The sequence below is a fragment of the Ursus americanus genome, chromosome 14 (assembly GCF_024610735.1).
Source record: "Ursus americanus isolate L20-20 chromosome 14, mUrsAme1.1.p, whole genome shotgun sequence".
Taxonomy (NCBI): Eukaryota; Metazoa; Chordata; class Mammalia; order Carnivora; family Ursidae; genus Ursus; species Ursus americanus.
In genome coordinates, this window is record NC_142140.1 from 59278454 (window position 1) to 59298779 (window position 20326).

General features: G+C 61.4%; 1 protein-coding gene across 13 annotated transcripts in view; it reads left to right on the forward strand.

Annotated features, from left to right (window-relative positions):
• TCF3 (transcription factor 3) overlaps window positions 1-20326 on the forward strand; it is a 33864-nt gene that overhangs the window by 8486 nt on the left and 5052 nt on the right. For 12 of the 13 annotated variants that reach the window (XM_087867442.1, XM_087867441.1, XM_087867443.1 and 9 more), the window contains exons 4-16: window positions 10108-10181; window positions 10402-10480; window positions 12171-12238; window positions 13413-13542; window positions 14349-14398; window positions 15798-15900; window positions 15981-16150; window positions 16236-16368; window positions 16828-16886; window positions 16994-17072; window positions 17973-18046; window positions 18443-18604; window positions 18686-18809. In XM_087867442.1, coding sequence (XP_087723568.1) covers window positions 10108-10181; window positions 10402-10480; window positions 12171-12238; window positions 13413-13542; window positions 14349-14398; window positions 15798-15900; window positions 15981-16150; window positions 16236-16368; window positions 16828-16886; window positions 16994-17072; window positions 17973-18046; window positions 18443-18604; window positions 18686-18809 — 1305 coding nt within the window. The remainder of the gene's footprint in view (window positions 1-10107; window positions 10182-10401; window positions 10481-12170; window positions 12239-13412; window positions 13543-14348; window positions 14399-15797; window positions 15901-15980; window positions 16151-16235; window positions 16369-16827; window positions 16887-16993; window positions 17073-17972; window positions 18047-18442; window positions 18605-18685; window positions 18810-20326) is intronic. The other variant, XM_045800140.2, reaches the window with a different exon arrangement.

The following is a 20326-nucleotide window of genomic DNA, read 5'->3' on the forward strand; positions in this document are numbered from 1 at the left end:
AGGTCTTCAAACCTCTCCTTCCACTTGATGGGTGACAAGGAATGTGCCGTGTCAAGGGGGCATTTATGTCACTCATGACGGCTGGTTGCATTTTCAAAAGTTCATTGGCCATGAGTTCTTTTTTGATGAGTTTTCCATTCCTGTCTTGAGCCCCCCCGCCCCCACCCCTCTTTGGAATTGATCAACTTCCTTGGAATCATCATAGATTAACAGGAAGTTGCAAAGACCCGTAGAGGGAGGTCGAGTGCACCCCTCCTCCAGCAGTGACCTCCTGCATGCCCATAGCATGGGAGCCGCCCTTGGTACCATCCAGACGAGAGAGCCAGACCTTTCCTCTGTCACATGCACTCCATATGGGCTTGTGTTAGCTCGTGTGTGCGTGGGGAGGGGTTCTACACACTGTTATCCCACATGGAGCGCCAGTAGCCCACTGCCACAGTCCAGGTGCAGAGCTGCTCTCATTGCCCGCTGCCTCGGAGCCACACCCACCTGCCACCCTTCACCCCTGGGGGCACCGACTGACTGTTGTCCAGCTCTACAGTTAGGTCATGTTGAGAATGTCGAGAATACGTGAAGCTGTGTGAGATTGTGTCACCTTCCAAGACTGGCTTTTCTCACTGAGCAGAATTCCTGGAGACCCATCCGTTGGCTCTATCAGCTATATCACTAGTATTTTTTCTTTCCTGCCCAATGAAATTTTTAACAATGGCAATACTATTTGTCAACCACGATTTACTTTAATATTTCTCGAGCGCTGTTTTCCAGGCACTAAGCCTGGATCATTTGAGTCTTCAGTCCTCATAGGTTGGTGAAATAAGCAAGATTTATTATTCTCGTTGCACTTACAGTGAGTTTAATAATCATCCCAAGTAACTCCCTGATGCTGCTTCCTGTGGTGTTCTTTACCCCATCTTCTGTTGCTCTTATTGATTTGCAAGCGCTCTTTACATAGGGAGGGTATTAGTCTTTTGTGATCTATGTTGGAGTTTATTTTCTAACTTATAACTTGTTAATGATGGAGATTTTTAATTGGTCTAAGTGTTTCGCAGATTAAATTTTTATGTTGTCAGATCTTTTCATTTATGGTGTTCTAGCCTTGGTGCCATTTCTGAAAAACCCTTAGGAATCAGATGACACAGTTCATTCAGCAGTGCAGATGTGCTTCTTGTTAGGTCAGGTTGAGGAGTGAGGAGTATGTGGGAAAAGATGCAGGAGGCAGAGCAGCGTGCGCTGGCAGTCCTTGACAGAGCAGAGACCCGAGAAGTAAGTGGGAGGGAGAGAATCTTGACTGCAAAGTGATCAAGATTGAGCTGACAGGAGTTCTGGCCAAGCGCACCCCGTGGGCTCACCTGTGGGGCTGCACCTGAGCTCTGTTGGAAAGGCTGGGAGGGGACCTGTAACAGTTTCCGGGTGACTCTGGGGGGCGCCTGTCCTCCGTAGAAGCACGTGTCCGTGAGAGGCCACACCCCCTTTATGAAACCGGCTGCATAGTGGTCACAGTGAAAACTTCCAACGTGAGAGAAAACAAGACTCGAGGAGCTGTCTCCCGTGAGAACAGTGCAGTAAAACTAGAAAGAAAAGACCAAAGAGTAGAACGAAGTCAAAAGCCTGAGCATTCGGAAATCTCGGAATTCCTGTTCATGCACTTGGGTGAGAGCCAGGATCAGCGCAGTCCGCGGAGTGGACCGAACGCAGCCATGATGCGGACGCTCGGAGCGCGGAGATGCAGCCCGAGCTGCGCGTGCAGCTGTGCTTGGGGAAGGATCGGGTGCGTGAGGACAGATAGCGCCGTCAGAACAGAGAGCGCCAGGAGCAAGTGTGTCTGTGTGCGTTAGGGACACGAGAGCAGCAGAGTCGCGCCCGGGATGCACCCAGGCAGTTTGGAGACCGCTTCCTCGGGTGCCAGGTGGCCCTGAGCCACCGTGTCCTCCCATCGCCTTTCCGTCCGTCCCTGCCTCAGTGCCCCCAGGGGTAGGTGCTGCGCCTTGTGGTGTGCCCCGGTCCTGCCCCCACTGCTCTCGCAGGGTCCCCCCCCCCCACGTTCATACACGCAGATTCTGTGTCGTGATCTTGGGGGGACACAGCACGGCGCCGCCCCGAAGGGAAGCCCTGTTGGGCTGTGATACGGGATCGACTTCGTAGCTGACTTCAGGAGGGACCATCTGTTTCCACCGCACTGTTTCCTGAGGTCAGAACCTGGTTTTTCCCCTGTCTGTTCAGCTTCTCTCTCTTGACCCGTACAGCTTTGAGGAGGAACTTTGGAAACTGACGTAGGAGGCACTGGCTCTTCTACGGCTCCGTTTTGTTCTATCCCGTGTTCTCCGGTGAGGGCGGTGTAGGTACTCGAGAAGTTTCCGTGCTGTAGTTTGGGGACTGTCCTCGTCTTGCTTGCCTCCTGACATCCCTTCCCTGTTTGTACTCTTTCCTTGGTTTGGTTTTTTAGCTGACCTGTCCAGCCATCCTTGGGCCCCTCACCTCCCGCATCCCAGTGCAGCCACCGTGCGCCTTTTCACAGTGGCGGGCATTTCTAGAACCCCAGGCACGTGCTCCTGGGCTTTTCGGGCTCGTCAGCAGGACCCGGCCTGACACGGGGGGTCACCTGGAGGTCTGTCCTCATGTAGGTGTTTATCGCGCTGGGGGGGTGGGGGGCACCTCCCTCTGGTCCCACGGGGCGTCCACAGCAAGCGTGGTCTTGGTTTTCCTTCTCTGCCACGTCCCGTGCTGTCCCCAGGTGTGGTCTGTGTGCCGTGGGCCCAGCGCTTTGCCCGTGGTCCTGAGCCGCGTGGGCCGAGGCTTCTGTCGGCGACGTCTGCTGTGCTCCGGAACCGGGCTCTGGGACTGGTTTGCGCCGAGCGGGACTGGCCCTGGTGCTGGGGAGCCGGCCGCCTCCCTGTTTGCATTTGAGCCCCTTTCTTCCTGCAGTGATTCCTTTTGGGATTTTGTGCCTCTTGTCAACTCTGGCGTTGTCTTAGGAGAAAATCCTCGCTTCGGACACACCGTGGCGCGGCTGGCGTGCACCTTAGCGGCTTCCAGAGTTGCCTGTCCCCATTTGTCAGGAAGCTGAGGCCACGCCTCGGTTCTGACCCTAGTGGCTTTTTCTTTCTGTTCTATGTCCTTGATTCAGCTGCCTCTGATCTCTTTTATTGATTTTTCTTACGAGGAACAGGCGTCACTGTCAAACCGACATCCGTCCATCAGACTGCTCTTCTCTCCCCAACTCCTTTCAAACTTGTGTGTGTTGGTCTGTGTTTGACTTTGGACTGAGGGCCGGCACGCTTGTCGACCTCCCGTTTTGGGGCCTGGTGTCGCGGGTCACACTTTTCTGTTGGAGTTGGCGTTCCGCGGGGTCCGGTGGCCGTAGTAACATGCACTCCCGTTATTTTCTAGAGATACTTGGTGCTTTCTCTTAAAAAACATTCTTGTGGAGTCAAGTTCTTTGGAGAATTCTGATTTCCAGGCTGGGCTGAGCGTCTGTCCCTTGACTGTCTCACGTCAAGGTCCCCGGTGCAGAGTCCGGGCGCAGAAGAGTCCGCCCCGTTGCGAAGACCCAGAGCCCCCGCCTCGCCGCAGTGGGGCCCGCTCTGCCGACGTGCACGTGTCCTGGAGGTGCGGCGGGACGTGGGGCCGTGAGGTCTGTGTCTCCTGTGCAGCCGCGTTCACGTTCTGCGTCAGGGACCAAGAGCAGCGCCCCTTTCTCCGCAAGCGTGTTTGTGGGTCTGTGCACGTGCCCCCCATGGCTTGTGCGTGGGGGGGGCATGCCGGGTTACGGGGCTCACAGGGCTCAGGTCAGCGGGTTTGTCTCTCTCAGTCCAGCTTGTCCTCAGCAAAGGCTCATCCCTCGCACTGGGACTTGGATGCGAGCGTTCCGAGTCCCTCTCACTTGTGTTGCGTGGTGTGTCTGCGTAGTGGCCAGTGCATGCGTGGCCCCCAGGGTGCTCGGCCAGGGCTGTGTTCTGCTGGTGCCAGGCTTTCAGAGTTCAGGAGATTGACTGCCGTCTTTTGCTTCCTCCTGGCTGCCTTGTGTCAGGCGAGTGTTTCCCCGACTGTGTTTGGCATGTCTATGCTGGTCTGCAGCTCTGCTGGGGGTTATTTTCATGGTTTTAAATAATGTGTGTGAGCCTCCTGTTTCTGGCTTTTCCAGCCCCAAAGGGAAATCAGACATCCCCTTCCTGCAGGAGAGCACAGGGATGAGCCTCTCCCCCCCCCCCCCCCCGCCATAAGTGGCGTAAGTAGATCGCCCCTTGTGGAAAACGTGGTTTCTTTTCGTGAGAATCTGAGCCCAGTGGTTCCTGAGGAGCCCTGGGCAGGTGACCTCGCCTCTCCCCGCCGCTGCTTGCCCGTCTGCAGAACGGGAGGACTGCCACTGCTGCAAGGGTTCTGTGCGTGCAGCTCGCCCACCCGAGTGCTCTTGCTCCCGGTCTCCGTGTGGTGGTCTCGCACCAGCAAGCCGACGTGGGTGGTGCTCGCCACGGCCTTTGGGAGGGCTCCTGGCCCGCCCGCCTCCCATCTCCCTCTCCGGCCTAGCTGAGCCGTGCACCCTCGTCCATCCAAGACTTCAGGGTTGTGCGCGTGTGTGTGTCTCATCCCCTTCTTTGCATTTTCATTCATTTTTCTCAGGTTCTCAGCGGGCTCTGGGAGTCCACGGCTCGGGCATGCATGGTCAGCGCTGCAGGGTGTGGTTTCGGGCTAGGTCTGTGCATCATCCCGGAGCGCCGTCCGTCTCCGCGGGTGGGGGTGGCCCGGAGCCCCCCACTCCCTCAGTTGCTGCCCTTCAAAGCCTCCTGTGGATCTGTGGGGTCGCCACTCTGCCTGCTTCTTCCTGCTTCCTCACTTTTTCTCTCCGAAATCTCTTCTACTCCAGAACCCCCCCCCCACACTCTGTGATTTCCTGGAGGGTGCTCGGTGGTTGCTGCCTTAGATGGTCTGTTTGCTGGGATAAACCCTAAGTCCGGAGTCTCAGTCCATCTTTGGTGTCCCACGTGTGTTTCTGTTCTGTGTGTTCCTTGCACGAGGCCCCACGTTGGCTTCTGAGCTCATACTGGGGCGGGCTCTCCCATCCCCACACGCTGCCTGAAGCAGGATGAGGGTCTTCCTGAAATCCGCAGGAGGGAGGACGGAGGGCAGCTTCTGTAGCTGGGTGGGCCTGTTTCTCTGTGAATTACCACGTATTTGGGGGACCCACCTTACAAGAGGCTGGCTGTGCCACCAGGGAAGCCACAGGTTTGGGGGTCCTCCTGCTCTTAGAAAGGGTGGGGTGTGGCCTCTACTCACTTCCTCTTCTGTCTCCAATCTGCTTGCTCTCGGGTTGGGGGGGGCAGCTTACTGCCCCCACACGCAGGGACGGAGACAGTGAGGGCTCGGGGCCGGTCCTGCACCTGCCTGTGGCGTGTGTGAGCCTCTGGTCTCACGTCCTGCCGGCGATGTTCTCTAACCCGCTTCTGATCCTTTTCAGAAAAGGGAGGGGGGCTGTTCTGACTGCGGCCAACCCTGGAGAACTTACTAAAATTTGAAGTTACGCAGACCAGAAAAGGAAATATTTTTGCGCATGAACAGAAGGCAGAGGATAAAGCACAGGGGCAGGATTTTGGAGGCTGAGTGAGGCTGGGTTCAGGGCACGGCCTGGTGTGCCACTTGCATCTCCCCCCCCCAGTTTTGAAATGATATAGGAATTTAAAAGTCGACCCCTGGGGGCGCCTGGGTGGCACAGCTGTTGAGCGTCTGCCTTCAGCTCAGGGGGTGATCCTGGCGTTGTGGGATCGAGCCCCACATCAGGCTCTTCCGCTGGGAGCCTGCTTCTTCCTCTCCCACTCCCCCTGCCTGTGTTCCCTCTCTCGCTGGCTGTCTCTATCTCTGTCGAATAAATAAAATCTTTTAAAAAAAATAAAATAAAAGTTGACCCCTGGGGCACCTGGGTGGCTCAGTTAGTTGAGTATTTGACTCTTGGTTTCGGCTCAGGTCATGAGCTCCAGGTCATGGGATCAAGCCCCACGTCAGGTTCCGCGCTCAGCACAGCATCTGCTCCAGAGTGTTTCTCTGCCCCTCCCCCTCAAATAAATCTTAAAAAAAAAAGTTAACCCCCAAAATCCCAGGAAGAGAGGCGTCCCCTGTCAGAGCCCACAGCCCAGCCGAGGAGGGGCTGCCCCCAAATCCAAACTGGTGTCCGTGTCGCTGCCCCACGAGACCCCCGGGGCCGCACCCAGGCAGGGCTGCCTGACAAGCCCCCACGGTTTGGGGCGATTTTAATTGTGAGAGGGGAGAGCCAGAGGGAAAGCTGACCTGCTTGGTAAACTGCAAGAAGAGAAGAGGCCTGTGAGCGCTTGCCAAGCGGTCGTCGTTAGATGTCGCTAACTTGTTCTAGGTGCCATCGCAGTAGTTGCGGTGGCCGACCCGCTGTGTTGGTGTTGGTGCAGTCAGGGTCTGGGGCACGCTGTCCAGCACTACAGCCACGAGCCGCGTGCGGTCGTCTACGTTTGTGTGGATTAGATGTCACGCAGGATCCGTGCTAGCCGTGGTGGTGAGGGTGGCCGCACGTGGCTGGGACAGGGCAGGTGGACGGTGCGCCACCGCGGACGTGCTCCTGGCCGGGACGGGGCGGGCAGACGGGGCGGCGCCGCGGACGTGCTCTTGCGTTTGGGTTCATCAGTGGCAGGTGCATCGAGGACGCGAGGCACGGACGCTGCCGAGGCCGTTTGTGGGGGGCCAGCCCTGTGTGGGCAATGCTAGGGATACACAGGGGACCCCAGGCTGGGAGGGGACAGCAAGGCAACCTCTCCGAAGGAGGGTGAAGACCTGTGGTGTGGGGACCAACAGGGTGGGACTTGGGAGGGCATGTGGGTGGGGGTCCGCTCACGGGTTGGGGCTGGTGAGGGATGAGCTGGGGGGGAGAAGGGTGGTTGGAGAGGGATCTGGTCTCTGCCCTGAGGGTAGTGGGGAGCCATGGGGGCTGCTGGTGGGGCAGAGCCAGGTTTTGCTTTGGAAAACTTCATCAAGCTCCCTGAGCCTGGAGTGCGGGCAGGAAACCTGGGGGTGGGGGGGACACTGCTGCAGGACAACCCAGGGATGTAGCGGAGGGGCCAGGGAAGGCAGGCTCTGACCGGTGGGCCAGGCCGCGGGAGGGAGGGAGGGAGGGAGGACAGCTCTGGGGATCTAGCCTGGGCCCCTGGGTGAGGGGGCGCTCATAGAGCCGGGCTCCTTCCTGACCACCTGGTTTTACCTGCCCCACACCATAGCCCCAGCCCTGGTACCCAAGTCTGTTGGTCAGACTTCTTTGTACAGGGTAACCAGCTTCAGGAATCTTCCTTCCTGCTAGAGTTGGCTGAGCTTTTCCACAAAGGGCCAGCAAGTCATCTGTTCTGTCTTTGAAGGAACAGATGGGCGTGGTCATGTCAATAACACTTGACTTACGAAAGCAGGAGCCTGGGGGGGGGTGTTTCGGGGGGCTGGCTTGGCATTTCGGCTGCAGGTCGCCAACCCAGGCCCAGGGGGAATCCACGGGACAGGGAACACTGGGTCCCAACCAGCCTCTGCTGGGGGCCTTTCCGAGCCCAGCCCCCATGTCCTCGCTTAAGGGCCCCTCTGGGGAGGGGACTCAGCCGGGACCAGGCCTTGTTGAGGGCCAGTGGTGCCGTCCACTCTGCAGCCTGGTTCTCCATCCGCATAGCCACCTGGGCAGGTGGGTGGCTTCCTTCCCCCACCTCCAGCCGGCACTTGAGCTCCGAGGCGTGGGCCCTGAGAGCACCCTCTGTCCTCCGCTCTGTCCTGGCTCCCGCTTCTGGCCTGAGGCCGCCTCCCGCCAGCTCCTGTCAGCTCTTGCCACTGCCACTGCCACCAGCACGAAACATCAAGCTTTAAAGAAGAAAGGCACGAGAAGATTACGTTCTGACAGCAGTGCTTTATTCTATTAGTACGTTTTAATTAGAACACGAACAGGGAATGTTATGAATATTCATAATGGTTATTAAAATGTACGATTAATTGGTGGGGGGGTTAATAACTGTTAGTGGGGTGGTGGGGGAGGGGCCGTCCCTAGTTTTGACATCTCTAGAAGAGGGGAGGCCGGAGGCCAGTGAGGGCTTTCTCCAGAAAGGGCAGAGCCAGACCTGGCTGCCTCTGCTGGGAGCCTGTGGGGTCCCTGTGGGTGCGAGTCCCCGGACAGCGGGCCCTGGGGTGCCCTTCAAGCTGCCAGGCTCTGCAGGGGATGGGCTGCAGGCACCCAGTTGGAGTTGTCCTCAGACATGGTCTGTTGTGGTCTTGGGATATGGCCTCCCTGCTTACCGTGGCGGGGTTCTGGCACCTCCAGGGGCATGTTATACATGGCCACAGGGGGTGGGGGCTACTCCAGAAGGAGAGGGGTAGAGGCAAGTAGGTGTAGAGGGAAACTGAGGCTTGGGTTGCTGGTACTTTGCCCAAGGTCACCCCTGCTCACCGGTCACTCTTCCCTGGTGTAGAGTCCCCAAACCTGGTGGCAAGTGCTGGATAGACTCCGGGACCACAGGAGCCCCTGCTGGGTGCGGCCCCCCCACCCCTGGCTAAGGCAGCCCCCCACTGCAGTCACGTTGGAAATCTTTGATTAGAAAATAAAATCTAAATGTGTATGAATATTCATTAGGCTGAGGGATTAATATGCACAATTATGCAAATAAGGGAGCAATTAAACACCAGTTTGGGGGATGATGATTAACACAAAGGCATTGCAATAGGATGAAATTTGAAAGAAGTTTCTGGTAAAGAGCGGGGTGGGGGAGGGGGTGGGCTGACTGAAGATTTCTTGCTGGAATCCCAAAATTTAGCAGTGTGGGGTCGCAGGGCAGCCGGGGGGGAGGGGGGCAGAGCTCCCTCCAGCCCATCTCTCCCCAGCCTGACTTGGGTCCTGCAGAGTGGGGCGTGTGCATCCTCCTGTTTCCAGAGGAGGGAAACCAAGGACAGGAGTGGTGCTGGGGCCGGGCCTGGGCCCAGGGCCTGCCCCACATGTGTTTGTCAGGCCGCGTGGTCTTGTTGCCCCCGCTGGATGGGGTCAGAGCCCTGGCCCAGGAAGGCTCTGTGCCTCCTGGGTGGGGAGTCCTGGGTGGCCCCTGGGAGTGTGGGGGGAGATAAGGTCCCACCCTGCCCCACCCCACGGCTCCAGACCCAGATACACTGGTTAACCCTTGCTGCGCTGTGGCCTCTCCTAACTGGGGCTCCCTTCACCCCGAAGGGCTGCCAGCCTGGGCCTTCAAGGTAGTCAGTGGCAGCTGTGCTGTTACTTCAACAAAGGAGTGGCTCCGCTTCCTGAATTGTCAGTGGTGGGAAGGGAGAGACTCCCGCTGCCCTGAGATCAGAGCTTTCACAGTGCCCTTGTGAACCTTTCTTGCCGGGTCAGGAGGGACTGAGCCTGGTACAGATGCCCCAGTCCCTTGTGGTCAAGACTGGACCAGAGGGAGAAACTAGATGCTGAGGGGAGGAGGCTCTGAGAGTGAGGACTTTGCCCAGGGTGGGATTTGTGGCTGGGGCTTTGATGGATGGTTAGGAGTTTGCTGGCAGAGGTAGCTGGAAGACTTGTTTTTTGAACTGTGGGCCTGAAGGTATGCTCAGTGCCAGGGTGTCTGGGTGCTTCCCGCTAATGGCAGTTGTTTGTCATCTTTTGTTTTTTAAGATTAGTGAAACATCTGTCTTTGGCTCAGGTCATGATCCCAGGGTCCTGGGATCGAGCCCCGCATTGGGCTCCCTGCTCTGTGGGGAGCCTGTTTCTCCCTCTGCCTCTGCCTCTCTCTCTGTTTTCTCGTGAATGAATAAGTAAAATCTTAAAAAAAAAAAAAAAAAAGATTTTACTTTTAAGTGACACGTAAACCCACCATAGGGCTCAGACTTACAATCCAGAGGTCAAGAGTCGTGTGCTGCACCGACTGAGCCGGCTGGGCACCCCCTTGGGCACCCCCTTGGCAGTTTAAATATGGGCAGAGCGAGGGTTGGGTAAGGCCAGACAGGCTTCAGGACCAGGCTGGGTCAGGAAGGGCCCGGAAAATCAGCTAAGTTAAAGGGGGGCTTCTCCCTGAACTGATGGGAGCCACCCTTGGCTTCAGAGCAGGGTGGCGGTGAGGGTGACCCTAACTCCCTTCTGTTGCCCTGCAGGTCTGGAGGACCGGCCCAGCTCGGGCTCCTGGGGCACCAGCGACCAGAACAGCTCCTCCTTTGACCCCAGCCGGGTAAGGAGCCTCTGTGAGGCCCAAGACCTGGCTTACCCTCTCCGGGGTGGGGGAGTATATGGGAAACAGGCTCACAGGGGGGCAAGTCAGAGGCCAGCCTGGTCTCCTGGGGCTGTGGGCCCAGAGACGTGGGTTCAGGCCCTGACTCGGGCACTGACGGGCATGCCTGCCTCCTGGAGCTCATCTCCCCAGCACCCCTCATAGCCATCCGCCTCCACAGACCTATGGTGACGGCACGCACTTCAGTGAGCCCCACGGCAGCCTCTCTTCATCCACATTCCTGGGCCCTGGGCTTGGAGGTGAGTGTCCGCGCGCCACCGTCCCCTCCCCCCATGCTCCCTGTGGTCCTCTGGGTGTGGCCAGCGCACTCAGGGAACCTTTGCTTTGGCGGGTTCTTCCAGAGCAGGGGATTAGGTGGCTGTGGCCTGTTGCCCAAGGAGTCCTGGCCACTCAAGAAGGTGGTCAGAGCCAGGCTGGGCCCTTCTGAGGCCGGCCGTGAAAGTCAGGATTCGGGGGCCTGGGCTTGAGTCCCTCCCACTGGGACTCAGGTGAAGACTGTCCCTTTTAGAGCCTTGGTGTCCTGACTGTAGGACTGAGATCTTCACAGCACTTCCTGTGTTGCTGGTCACGAGGCCTTGCCTAGCTCCCAGGGCCCAACAGCCCCCCCCCACCTGCACATGGGTGCACTGTGGCTCAGCGTGAAGGGACCTGTGCGGGCTCTGTGGCTTGTGGGGGCCGGCAGAGGCTCAGCCTCTGGGACCATGAGGGCCCATGTGAACGGGTGGCTATGAGGGTCCCTAGGACTGGGTGCACGGTGGGAGCTGGGCAGGCCAGCATGGCGCCCAGGAAAGGAGGAGGGAGGGGCAGTGTCCAGGGACAAAATGTGTGGCAGGAATTTGTGCCCATTTCCCAGACCAGAAGGGTGAACGCCACCCCGTGTGTGGCCTGGGGTGGCCTATGCACCTGCAGGGACTCCGGTTCCCCTCTGCCTGTTCCTTCCTCCCGTCTCTTCCTGCTGTGGGCACTTTCCCACGGCCAGGCCCGGTCAGCAGAGCCCAGAGTCCAGCTGGGTCCCAGGCCTGCCACGTGGCACCCAGGGACGCCCAGCGAGCTGGCAGGGAGGTGGGCGCAGTGCAGGCCTCGCCACGGCTTCATGCTGCGGCCCCAGCCTGGTCTGGCTCCCCAGTGAGGCCCGTGTGTTCTCATCCCCTGATGTGCGGGCCCAGTGCACGGATTAGGTACCTTCTCTGTGCCCACAGGGTCCCCTCACGGAACCTCCATTTTCTCTCCTTGCCACCCTCATCCTGCTTCTCAGGAAGCCCTATTTGGTGCCTACTGTGTGCAGGGCCTGAACCCCAACACCCCATTCTTGCAGGGGTGCTGGGAGTCTGGGAGGGGAAGGCACCTTCCTGGGCCAAGCCCAGAGCTGTGGCTGGGCGGACCAGCCTTGCTTCCCACGCTGACCCTGGGAGGAAGGAAGCGCAGGCACCACCCCCGCCCCCACCGCTGCTTACTCCCTGGACTGGGGCACCCCACCCCCGACCTCTAGGCCTTGATTTGCAGGTCCTTCCACGGGCCCAGCATTGCCTGCCCTGAGGGGTCATGGGAGGTGGGACTGGGGGTACAGCCTGTGGAGTCCTCTTCCCCCCACCCCACAGCACCTGCTCCAAGAGTTTGGCCAAAATTGTATGATAAACCTCTAGTTTGATAGTAATTCCAGTCAGTTGGCCGAGCATCTGAAGCCATTTCTCACATCAAGGCTGGTAACGGTGGGCACTCAGCACCAGGCCGAAGCTTCAGCTGGCTTGAAGTGGCCCAGGTCCTGATTGTCCCCCAGGCTGACAGGGAGACCAGCATTCCACCAAAGTTCTCTTGGTGTTGTGCACTGATAGAGCACCCACTGTATACAGGCGGGTGCCTGGCTCTGGGTCAGCATGTTGGGACATGACGTCCCCAGGGTCAGCTCCTAGTGAGTCTTTTCTCCTCTAGGCAAGGGCGGCGAGCGGAGCGCGTATACTGCCTTTGGGAGAGATGCGGGTGTTGGCGGCTTGAGTCAGGTGAGGCCTGAGTCTGAGGCCAGGGCCCTGGGTCTTGCTGATCCTGGAGAGTGGAGTGGGGGGCTGCAGTTACTTGTCTGCCCCACCACCTTCCCCCCCGGGGTTGTCGTCTGATCTGCAGACGGTTCCGTGGCTGAGCCGAGTGCCGGTCAGCCGCAGTAGGACCGCACCCTGGGCCAGGCCAGCCGGCTCGGTGTGGACAGGGCAAGGGGAATGCCAGGGAGACCACGGCCCCCGCCCGCCCCATGGCTCCCAGACCTGGGGTCCAGGCTGGGGGTTGCCATACACAGCTGGAGGGGCCTGAGAGACACATGCGCACCCCTGAGTGCTGAGTGCAGATGGGGGCACTGAGGCGAGCCTGGCAGCTTTGAGGCCCTGCCCCCACTAACCCCGGGCTGGCCCTAGGGTTCTGCTCCCCCCCGCCCCCCAGCAGCCTACCCCACAGGCACCCAGCACAGGTGAAGGTCTCACCATGCTGACCCTGAGAGGCTGTGGCAGGGGTGGGCAGTGGCCAGCCACCGTTGCCCCCTCCCCGTGACTCCTCGGCGCGGCTAGGCCTCGGCCCAGGAGGCGCCACCTGTCTGCGTGCTGTGTCATATCCCGAGCAGTAGCACTTGTGGCGACTGAGCGCCAGCTGGGTACAGGCCCTGTGCACGAGAGCCTTCAGGGCGCGCCTCTGGCTCCACAGTGCCCGTGTCCATTTTACAGGTGGGCAGGCCGAGGCATGGGGCTGCCACTCACTCCAGCTGCACAGCTGGCTTGGACTCCAGTTGTTTTTGCTTTGAGGAAAGGAAGTCTGTTTCAAATTAAAATATGCAAAATTAAACCTTTTACCTTAAAAAAAAAAAAAAAGTACGCACAGAGTGAGCCCGGCAGGTGTCTTTGACGCCTGGCCTCCTGGAGGGGTGCGGCAGGGTTGTTGGCAAGTTTCCTTTCTCAGTCTTTATTCAGGAAAGGAACCACGTGGCTTGCGCTCGGTGAGGTCTTCGATGAGAGAAACATCCGAGCAGGGCAGGCAGGGCGCTCCCGTTGAGGGTCCCTGTCGCCCCTCACGGGGGTCTGAGCAGCCCCCACCTTTGCACTGCGCGTTTTCCAGCCGAATGGGCCTGGGAGCCAGGGCTGGGCTGGACGCCAGTCCCGCCCCTTCTGACAAACTCCCCCTCTCGTCCCCCAGGCTGGCTTCCTGCCCAGTGAGCTGGCCCTCGGCAGCCCCGGGCCACTGTCCCCTTCAGGCACCAAGGGCGGCTCCCAGTATTACTCCTACCCCAGCCACCCTCGGCGGAGAGCTGCGGAGAGTGGACTCGGTGAGTGGGGCGCCGGGGTGGGGGCAGCTAGGTCACGGAGACAGGAGTACGTGCCCTCGGTGCCGCGTCCTGCAGAGTCGCTCTCCCGCGGCCCCAGGTGGAATTCGTAGGTCAGGGTCATGTGCGCTCCTGGCCTCAGCACCCCTGCCAGCTGGGGGGCCTGTGGCCTGCGTCGCGTGTGCCTGCCCGGGCGCGCCTCGCCCAGTGTCTGCCATGGGCTGTGCCACGCTGTGCCTCAGGCCTGATGCGGGTTTTCTCCGCCGAGTGGCACAGCCTTCTCACACTTGGGAACACCAGCCACACCTCTGACTGCGCTGGGGGGCATTTTAAATGGCAGTGTTACCCACAAAACACAAAACTGCAAAAACCAGGGCGCTCGGTAGTCCACAAGAAGGACTCTGGGTTCCAGAACCCGACATGGGGCATTGCACAGTCCACCTCCACTGGGCCACACGTGTCGGCGACTCATGCTGTCCCTGTTGGCCGCGCATCTGTGAGCCGCTGCAGAAGCCCGGCGAGTCGAGATTGTGGGTCCCTGAGTTGAGCGAGGAGGGAAACTGCCAGGCACAGGGCCCACGACAGGAAGGCGTGACTGTGGACATGCAGGGAGGGATGCCCCGCTGCAGACCCTGCACCCCAGTTCCACACTCCCTCAGACCTGTACAGATAGGCCTGAGACCTCGTTTTAGTCGTGTGGTTACCAGGAAAGCTCGGGGGTCCCTTCTCCCCCACCCCCGCCCTCCACATCCCTGGCTGGGCTGGGCGGGAGCCAGCAGACCCGGCTTGCTCACTCTTGCTCCTCACAGACACGCAGCCCAAGAAGGTCCGGAAGGTGCCGCCGGGTCTCCCGTCCTCGGTGAGTTGTGGACAGAGTGGGGTCCCGCAGGCCAAGTGCCCAGGCTCCGGGGGCCCTCTCTGCTGGGCTTACACAGCGTGTTGGAGTGGGGGAGGCACTGGGCTGTGCGTGACTTCTGTCCTGCAGCCGTCACAATGACAGCCAGCTTTAAGGGTGTCTGGGAAGTTTTTCTTTGGGTCTAGCTCAGATTTCTCCTGTGAGAGAACCCAATGTTATTTGTGGCCAAGGCAGGCACATAGGGAACGGTGTGATGGGGCCCTAGGAGCGGGAGTGGTTCGGGGGCGCCTGGGGGTCCAGGTTCACAGGGTCCCCGCCCCTGCTGCCTGGCCGTTGGCGCTGGGCCTGGAGGGGCTCACTGTGCCGTGCTCCGGCAGTTCTTCACGGGGAGGAGAGGCGATCTGCTGGGGTCGCCCGCTGGCCACCACTCTCTCTGCTTTGCTCCCGTGCTGGCCTCCAGGAGGAGCCCCTGAGCCCCTGGGCTGGACACAAGCCCTGTGGGCCGAGCCACACTGCAGTAGGCCCCAGGGTCCGAGTCAGGGCTGGCACTCTGCTCTGCTGCTGGGAGGTGCGGGTCAGGCTCTTTGAAGATCTGATGCATGATGTCATCGACCCTCTGCTTCTCCCATCGGAGCCCCCACCCCAGTTCCCTGGTACATCAGAGCAGAGCACCCACGGGCACTCCCCCTGCTTCCACTCCGTTGCCAGGGCAGGCACAGCTAGCCGATCCCGGCACTTTGCTGGCTGTCTGGCCTAGGCCTCAGCCCCAGGCAGTGCCGGCTGCTCAGAGTCTCCATGATCCTAGAACTTCTCACCCAGCTTGCTGCTCTAGAGCGGCGAGGGCAAGATGTTCCTCCAGGGCTGGGGCCTGGGGGTTCCAGTACGGGGGAGCAGGCTGGGGCCTGGGGGGTTCCAGTACGGGGGATCAGGCTGGGGCCTGGGGGTTCCAGTACGGGGGGAGCAGGCTGGGGCCTGGGGGGTTCCAGTACGGGGGGAGCAGGCTGGGGCCTGGGGGGTTCCAGTACGGGGGGAGCAGGCTGGGGCCTTGGGGGTTCCAGTACGGGGGGAGCAGGGAAGAAGGAAGGGCCGGGGGCATCACAGCTAGGTCCTGACGATCAAGAGGAGTTGGCTGGATGAAGGAGGGGGGGAAGCATTCTTGGTGGGGGGTCCAGTCTGCACCGGCCTCAGGTACAGGGTCTGGGACTGGGGGCAGGGGGCGGGCAGGAGATGGAAGGTGGAGACAGAGCAGGAGGGAGGACGCCACCAGAGCCTCGTGTGCTGGGCCAGGGGAAGGGTTAGAACGGCACAGAGCGATGGGGTGGTGGGTGGCGGCAAGACTGGGGACAGGGACCCCCCCCATCCCACTTGGCCCCTCCTGTTGACCACATCTGCTCGTCTGCAGGTGTACCCGTCCAGCTCAGGTGATGATTATGGCAGGGACAGTACCGCCTATCCATCTACCAAGACCCCCAGCAGCGCCTATCCCCCCCCCTTCTACATGGCAGGTGCGTGGGGGCTCACCTGAGACGGGGGGGGGGCTCCAGGTCCCTCTGCCCCCGTCCCCTCACCATCTGCCCCTCCACAGATGGCAGCCTGCACCCTTCAGCCGAGCTCTGGAGTCCCTCGGGCCAGGCAGGCTTCGGGCCCATGCTGGGCGGGGGCTCGTCCCCCCTGCCCCTCCCGCCAGCTGGTGGCAGCTCCGTGGGTAGTGGCAGCAGTGGTGGGTTTGGCAGCCTGCACCAGCACGAGCGCATGGTAGGCCTGCGTGACGGGCGGGGCGGGGGCGGGCGTGTGGGCAGCCCCCCGACGGCTCCCCCGTGACCCCCCTCCCCGCCCGCAGGGCTACCAGCTGCACGGGACGGAGGTGAATGGCGGGCTCCCAGCAGTGCCCACCTTCTCCGCAGCCCCCACGGCCGCCTACGGCAGCGTCTCCAGCCACACGCCCCCTGTCAGCGGGGCCGACAGCCTCATGGGTACTGGCCCCCTTCTCCCCACTTCCAGATAGGGCCCCCCCCAAGCCTGAAACCTGGCTGGGTGCAGAGTCAGGCCCTCGTCGCTCACGTCCTTCCTCTCTTGGGGCCTGCCCTGCACATCAGCTCAGGCTCTTTGGGCCACAGCTGTGATGTTAGGAAATGGCCTTTTCAAACATGGGTCCCCAGTTTACATTTGGGCAAACAGAGGCTCAAAGGGAAATCGCTCCTCGGTTCCTGTAGCCTACCTGCCTGTCAGTAGAGCCCCCGTGGCGGCAAGACTCCAGGCCGTTACTCGGCCAAAATCAGGGGCTGCCCAGTGCTGGGTGAGGGCGTGTGTGCTGGGCAGTCAAATACATCTGGGAGCCCCCTGTCAGCCAGGGCAGGGGCATCCAAGCTGGGCCCGCATGCTGGGGACGCCCCTGCCCTGAGTCTGAGCTTCACCTGTCTCTAACCCCCCAGGCTCCCGCGGAACACCTGCCGGCAGCTCCGGGGACGCCCTGGGGAAGGCGTTGGCCTCGGTGAGGCGCGGGCCCCGGGGCAGCAGGGGTGGCTGGGCTGCTGAGCCCGAGAAGCTCGCCCCTCACCCCCGTCTGGTGGCCTGTCTTTCTTCTCGCCCCTGGTGCAGATCTACTCTCCCGATCACTCAAGCAATAACTTCTCCTCCAGCCCCTCGACCCCCGTGGGCTCCCCACAGGGCCTAGCAGGTCTGTCGGGGGGGCTGCATGTGCTGTCTGTAGCCATGAGTGGGTGGGGAGCTGGGTGGACCTCCTGCCTCGGGGCCCACATTCCCCTGGGCATCCGGGGAAGGCTCTCTGGAGGGGGCGGTCTCCAGGCCAGTCTACGTTGTGCGAACAGTCAGGGGCAGGTGGGACCTCGCAGGGGCAGGGCAGAGGGTCCAAGAGCCAGAGTAACAGGCTGAGACCCCCACCTGGACCCCCAAACATGGACAGCTTGGCGTTCGTCCACCCGGTATGTAATAGGCACAAGTTGCATGCCCTGTGTTTGGCCCTGCCAAGGGAGCCAGGTCCTCCTGTCCCCAAAAAGACCTCCTTGGGGGTCAGCTCATGGTGAGGTTCCTGGAATGCCAGGTGGTTTTATTAGAAACTCCGCAGGGCCTCACCTCTGCAGCACAAGTCCTCCGGGACCCTCACCTCACCCTGGCCCATGCAGGGCTCCTGGGGTGAACCTCTGCCCTGTTCTGGCTCTGGCCGCTGGTACGGCAGGCTGGCCCCTGGGGCACCTACCACGTGCGCTGCTGGGCTGCCTTCCCCATGGGATGAACCTCTGCCCTGTTCTGGCTCTGGCCGCTGGTACGGCAGGCTGGCCCCTGGGGCACCTACCACGTGCGCTGCTGGGCTGCCTTCCCCATGGGAAGTGGGGCATGGATTTTGGAGCGGGAACCTGTGAGTGGGTTCCCAGTAACTGCCTGGCTGGCCTGGCCAGGACTGACTCCATAGGCGCTGTGGGCGTGGGGGCCCCCGTGTGGCCAGCCCCGGCATCGCAGGCCCCTCGGCCCACTGCCCGCCCAGCCTCTGCCTCTGGGTCGGGCTGCTTGGACACCCAGGCCCAGGTACGACTGTTGACGCACCGCCTGCCTCTTCCAGGGACGTCGCAGTGGCCCCGACCAGGAGCCCCCGGTGCCTTATCGCCTAGCTATGATGGGGGTCTTCACAGCCTGGTGAGCTTCCTGCCCCAGCCTTCCGGGGCTGGGGGGTGGCTGTCCCTCGTGGGTACATGTGGCAGGGGAGGGGGTGCCCCCCTCACGGGAGTGCCTGGAGTGGGGGGCATGGTACACGTGGGTACGATTTTCACGTGGACCCTGGGGTGGGGGAGGTGGCCCAGGAGGGCGGCTCAGCATGTCTGCTGTGGCCGGTTTACAGGACTTGGAAACGGTGTCCCACAAGAGCTGTTAGGCCTCCCGTGACTGGTGGAATGTATGTGTCGGGCACAAGGTCCAGAGCTGTCACCGTGGCCTCGTTAGCCAGCAAAGGCACACGTTCTACGCCAGGCCACGCGGGGCCGTGCAGGGTCCTAGAGGCCCGAGCCCTTGACCGCCCCCTCCTCCGCCCCACAGCAGAACAAGATGGAGGACCACCTGGACGAGGCCATCCACGTGCTGCGCAGCCATGCGGTGGGCACGGCGGCCGACGTGCACGGGCTGCTGCCTGGCCACGGAGCTCTGGCCTCGGGCTTTGCCGGCCCCGTCATGCCACTGGGCGGGCGACACGCTGGCCTGGTGAGTGCTGTTTGAGGGGGGGCTGGGCGGGGGGTCAAGGCGGGCCCGCCCTGACTGACGAGCCCACTCCGCTGTCCGCAGGTGGGAGGCGGCCACTCGGAAGACAGCCTCGCGGGCAGTGGTGGTCTCATGGCCAACCACGTAGCCCTCCCCAGCCAGCCCAGCACCCTCCCTGACCTTGCTCGGCCACCGGACTCCTACAGTGGTAAGCCTCGGTGTTGGGGCCGGGGAAGAGGTGGCTGGCACCCCGGGGTCGCCTGTGCCCTGATGCCCTGAGCCAGCCTGGCCAGAGGGTGGTGTGCCCCTACACGATGTTGTGACTTCTGTGGAAAACGGTGACCTAGGGCTCATCACAGAGGGACTGAGAGCTGCCAGGCTAGGCCAGGGGCCTGCAGTCCGCCAGGCACTGGGGTAGGCTCCCTCACCATACACAGCATCCCCTTCACCCTGCACGGGGAACCCCTTCGGGAGGCCAGCAAAGTCAGCCTGTCAGGTCCTTCCTGGAGGGAGGCGGAGCCCGGGCCTCAGCCTTCGCTTGTTCAGGGGTTTTGTTTCTGCCGCTCAGCCGGCCTCTGCGCGGTCAGGATCAGCTGGGTGCTTGGGGCTCGGGTAGGCCCTGGGGCAGTAAACTGGGAATAACACAAAGAGCCTGTCCCTGGGGGGTGACCGACAGTGGACTATATGCAGAAGGAAGGGTGCTAGGGGAAAGTGGGGAGGGGGTGCAGGGGTGCTTGTAGTTTTAAAGATGGTGACAGGGCAAGACTGTGACATTTGCGCGAGCTGGGCCTAGCAGAAGCAGACAGGCGCCTGGGTGACACGCGCAACGGCTCTGGGGCAAGCCCGTGCCTGGTGTGCTGCAGTAGTGGGGAGCCCTGTGTTGGAAGGGGGGGGTGAGGTCAGGGAGGTGACAGGGCAAGTCCCGTGGGGTCCCGTGGGTGTGGGAAGACTTGGGCTTTGACCCCAAGCAACCTGGGAGCTTTGGAGGGCTGTGGACAGAGCAGTGCCCTGCCCTACTCAGTGCCCACAGGCTCCCTCTGGTGGCAGCAGGGAGACTGGGCAGACCAGGTGTTGTGTGGTAGCTGAGGCCACTGCTGGAAGGGACTGTGTGGGTCGGGTGGGGGGGGGGCGAGTTCTGGGTATTCCGAGGGCAGAGAGCCCACAGGGTTTGCAGGTGTGGAGGTGGGATTCAGGTCTGCAGTTCAGGGAGGGTGCGATCCAGGCATCCTGGGCACTTGGTGGAGCTCAGAGCCAGGACTGTGGGCAGGGTCACCAGGCAGAGCGAGCAGAGTGGAGCCCCAGCCTGAGCGTCGTGTTGCCGGGGGAGGGGGACTGCTCCCAAGGTGTCAGGAGCTGTGTCGGGCCCCCTGAGGTGAGGACCCACGCTGGAGCAACACTGGGTCAGTGTGGTGGCCAGTGGCCGTGGGCCGTGAATTTTCTAGGAGAACACCAAGGAGGTGACGGCACTTGGCACGAGGCTGGAGGGAAGAGGTGGTGATGGGCCAGTGAGGGTCTCGTGGCGGCCAGTCCCAGGGGCGTGGACAGGGACTCTGCCACTGTGGGGGCAACCGTGGCTGGCCGGGGTTCTGCCGGGCCAGTGCCGTGTGCACAGCACCACACTGCCTGGTGTCCCGAGCCCCCAGGACCCCCCCACGCACCCTACGTCAGGGCAGCTTCTCTTGTCCCGCCCAGGGACCCTCCCCATCCCAGCCTCCCCACACCCCA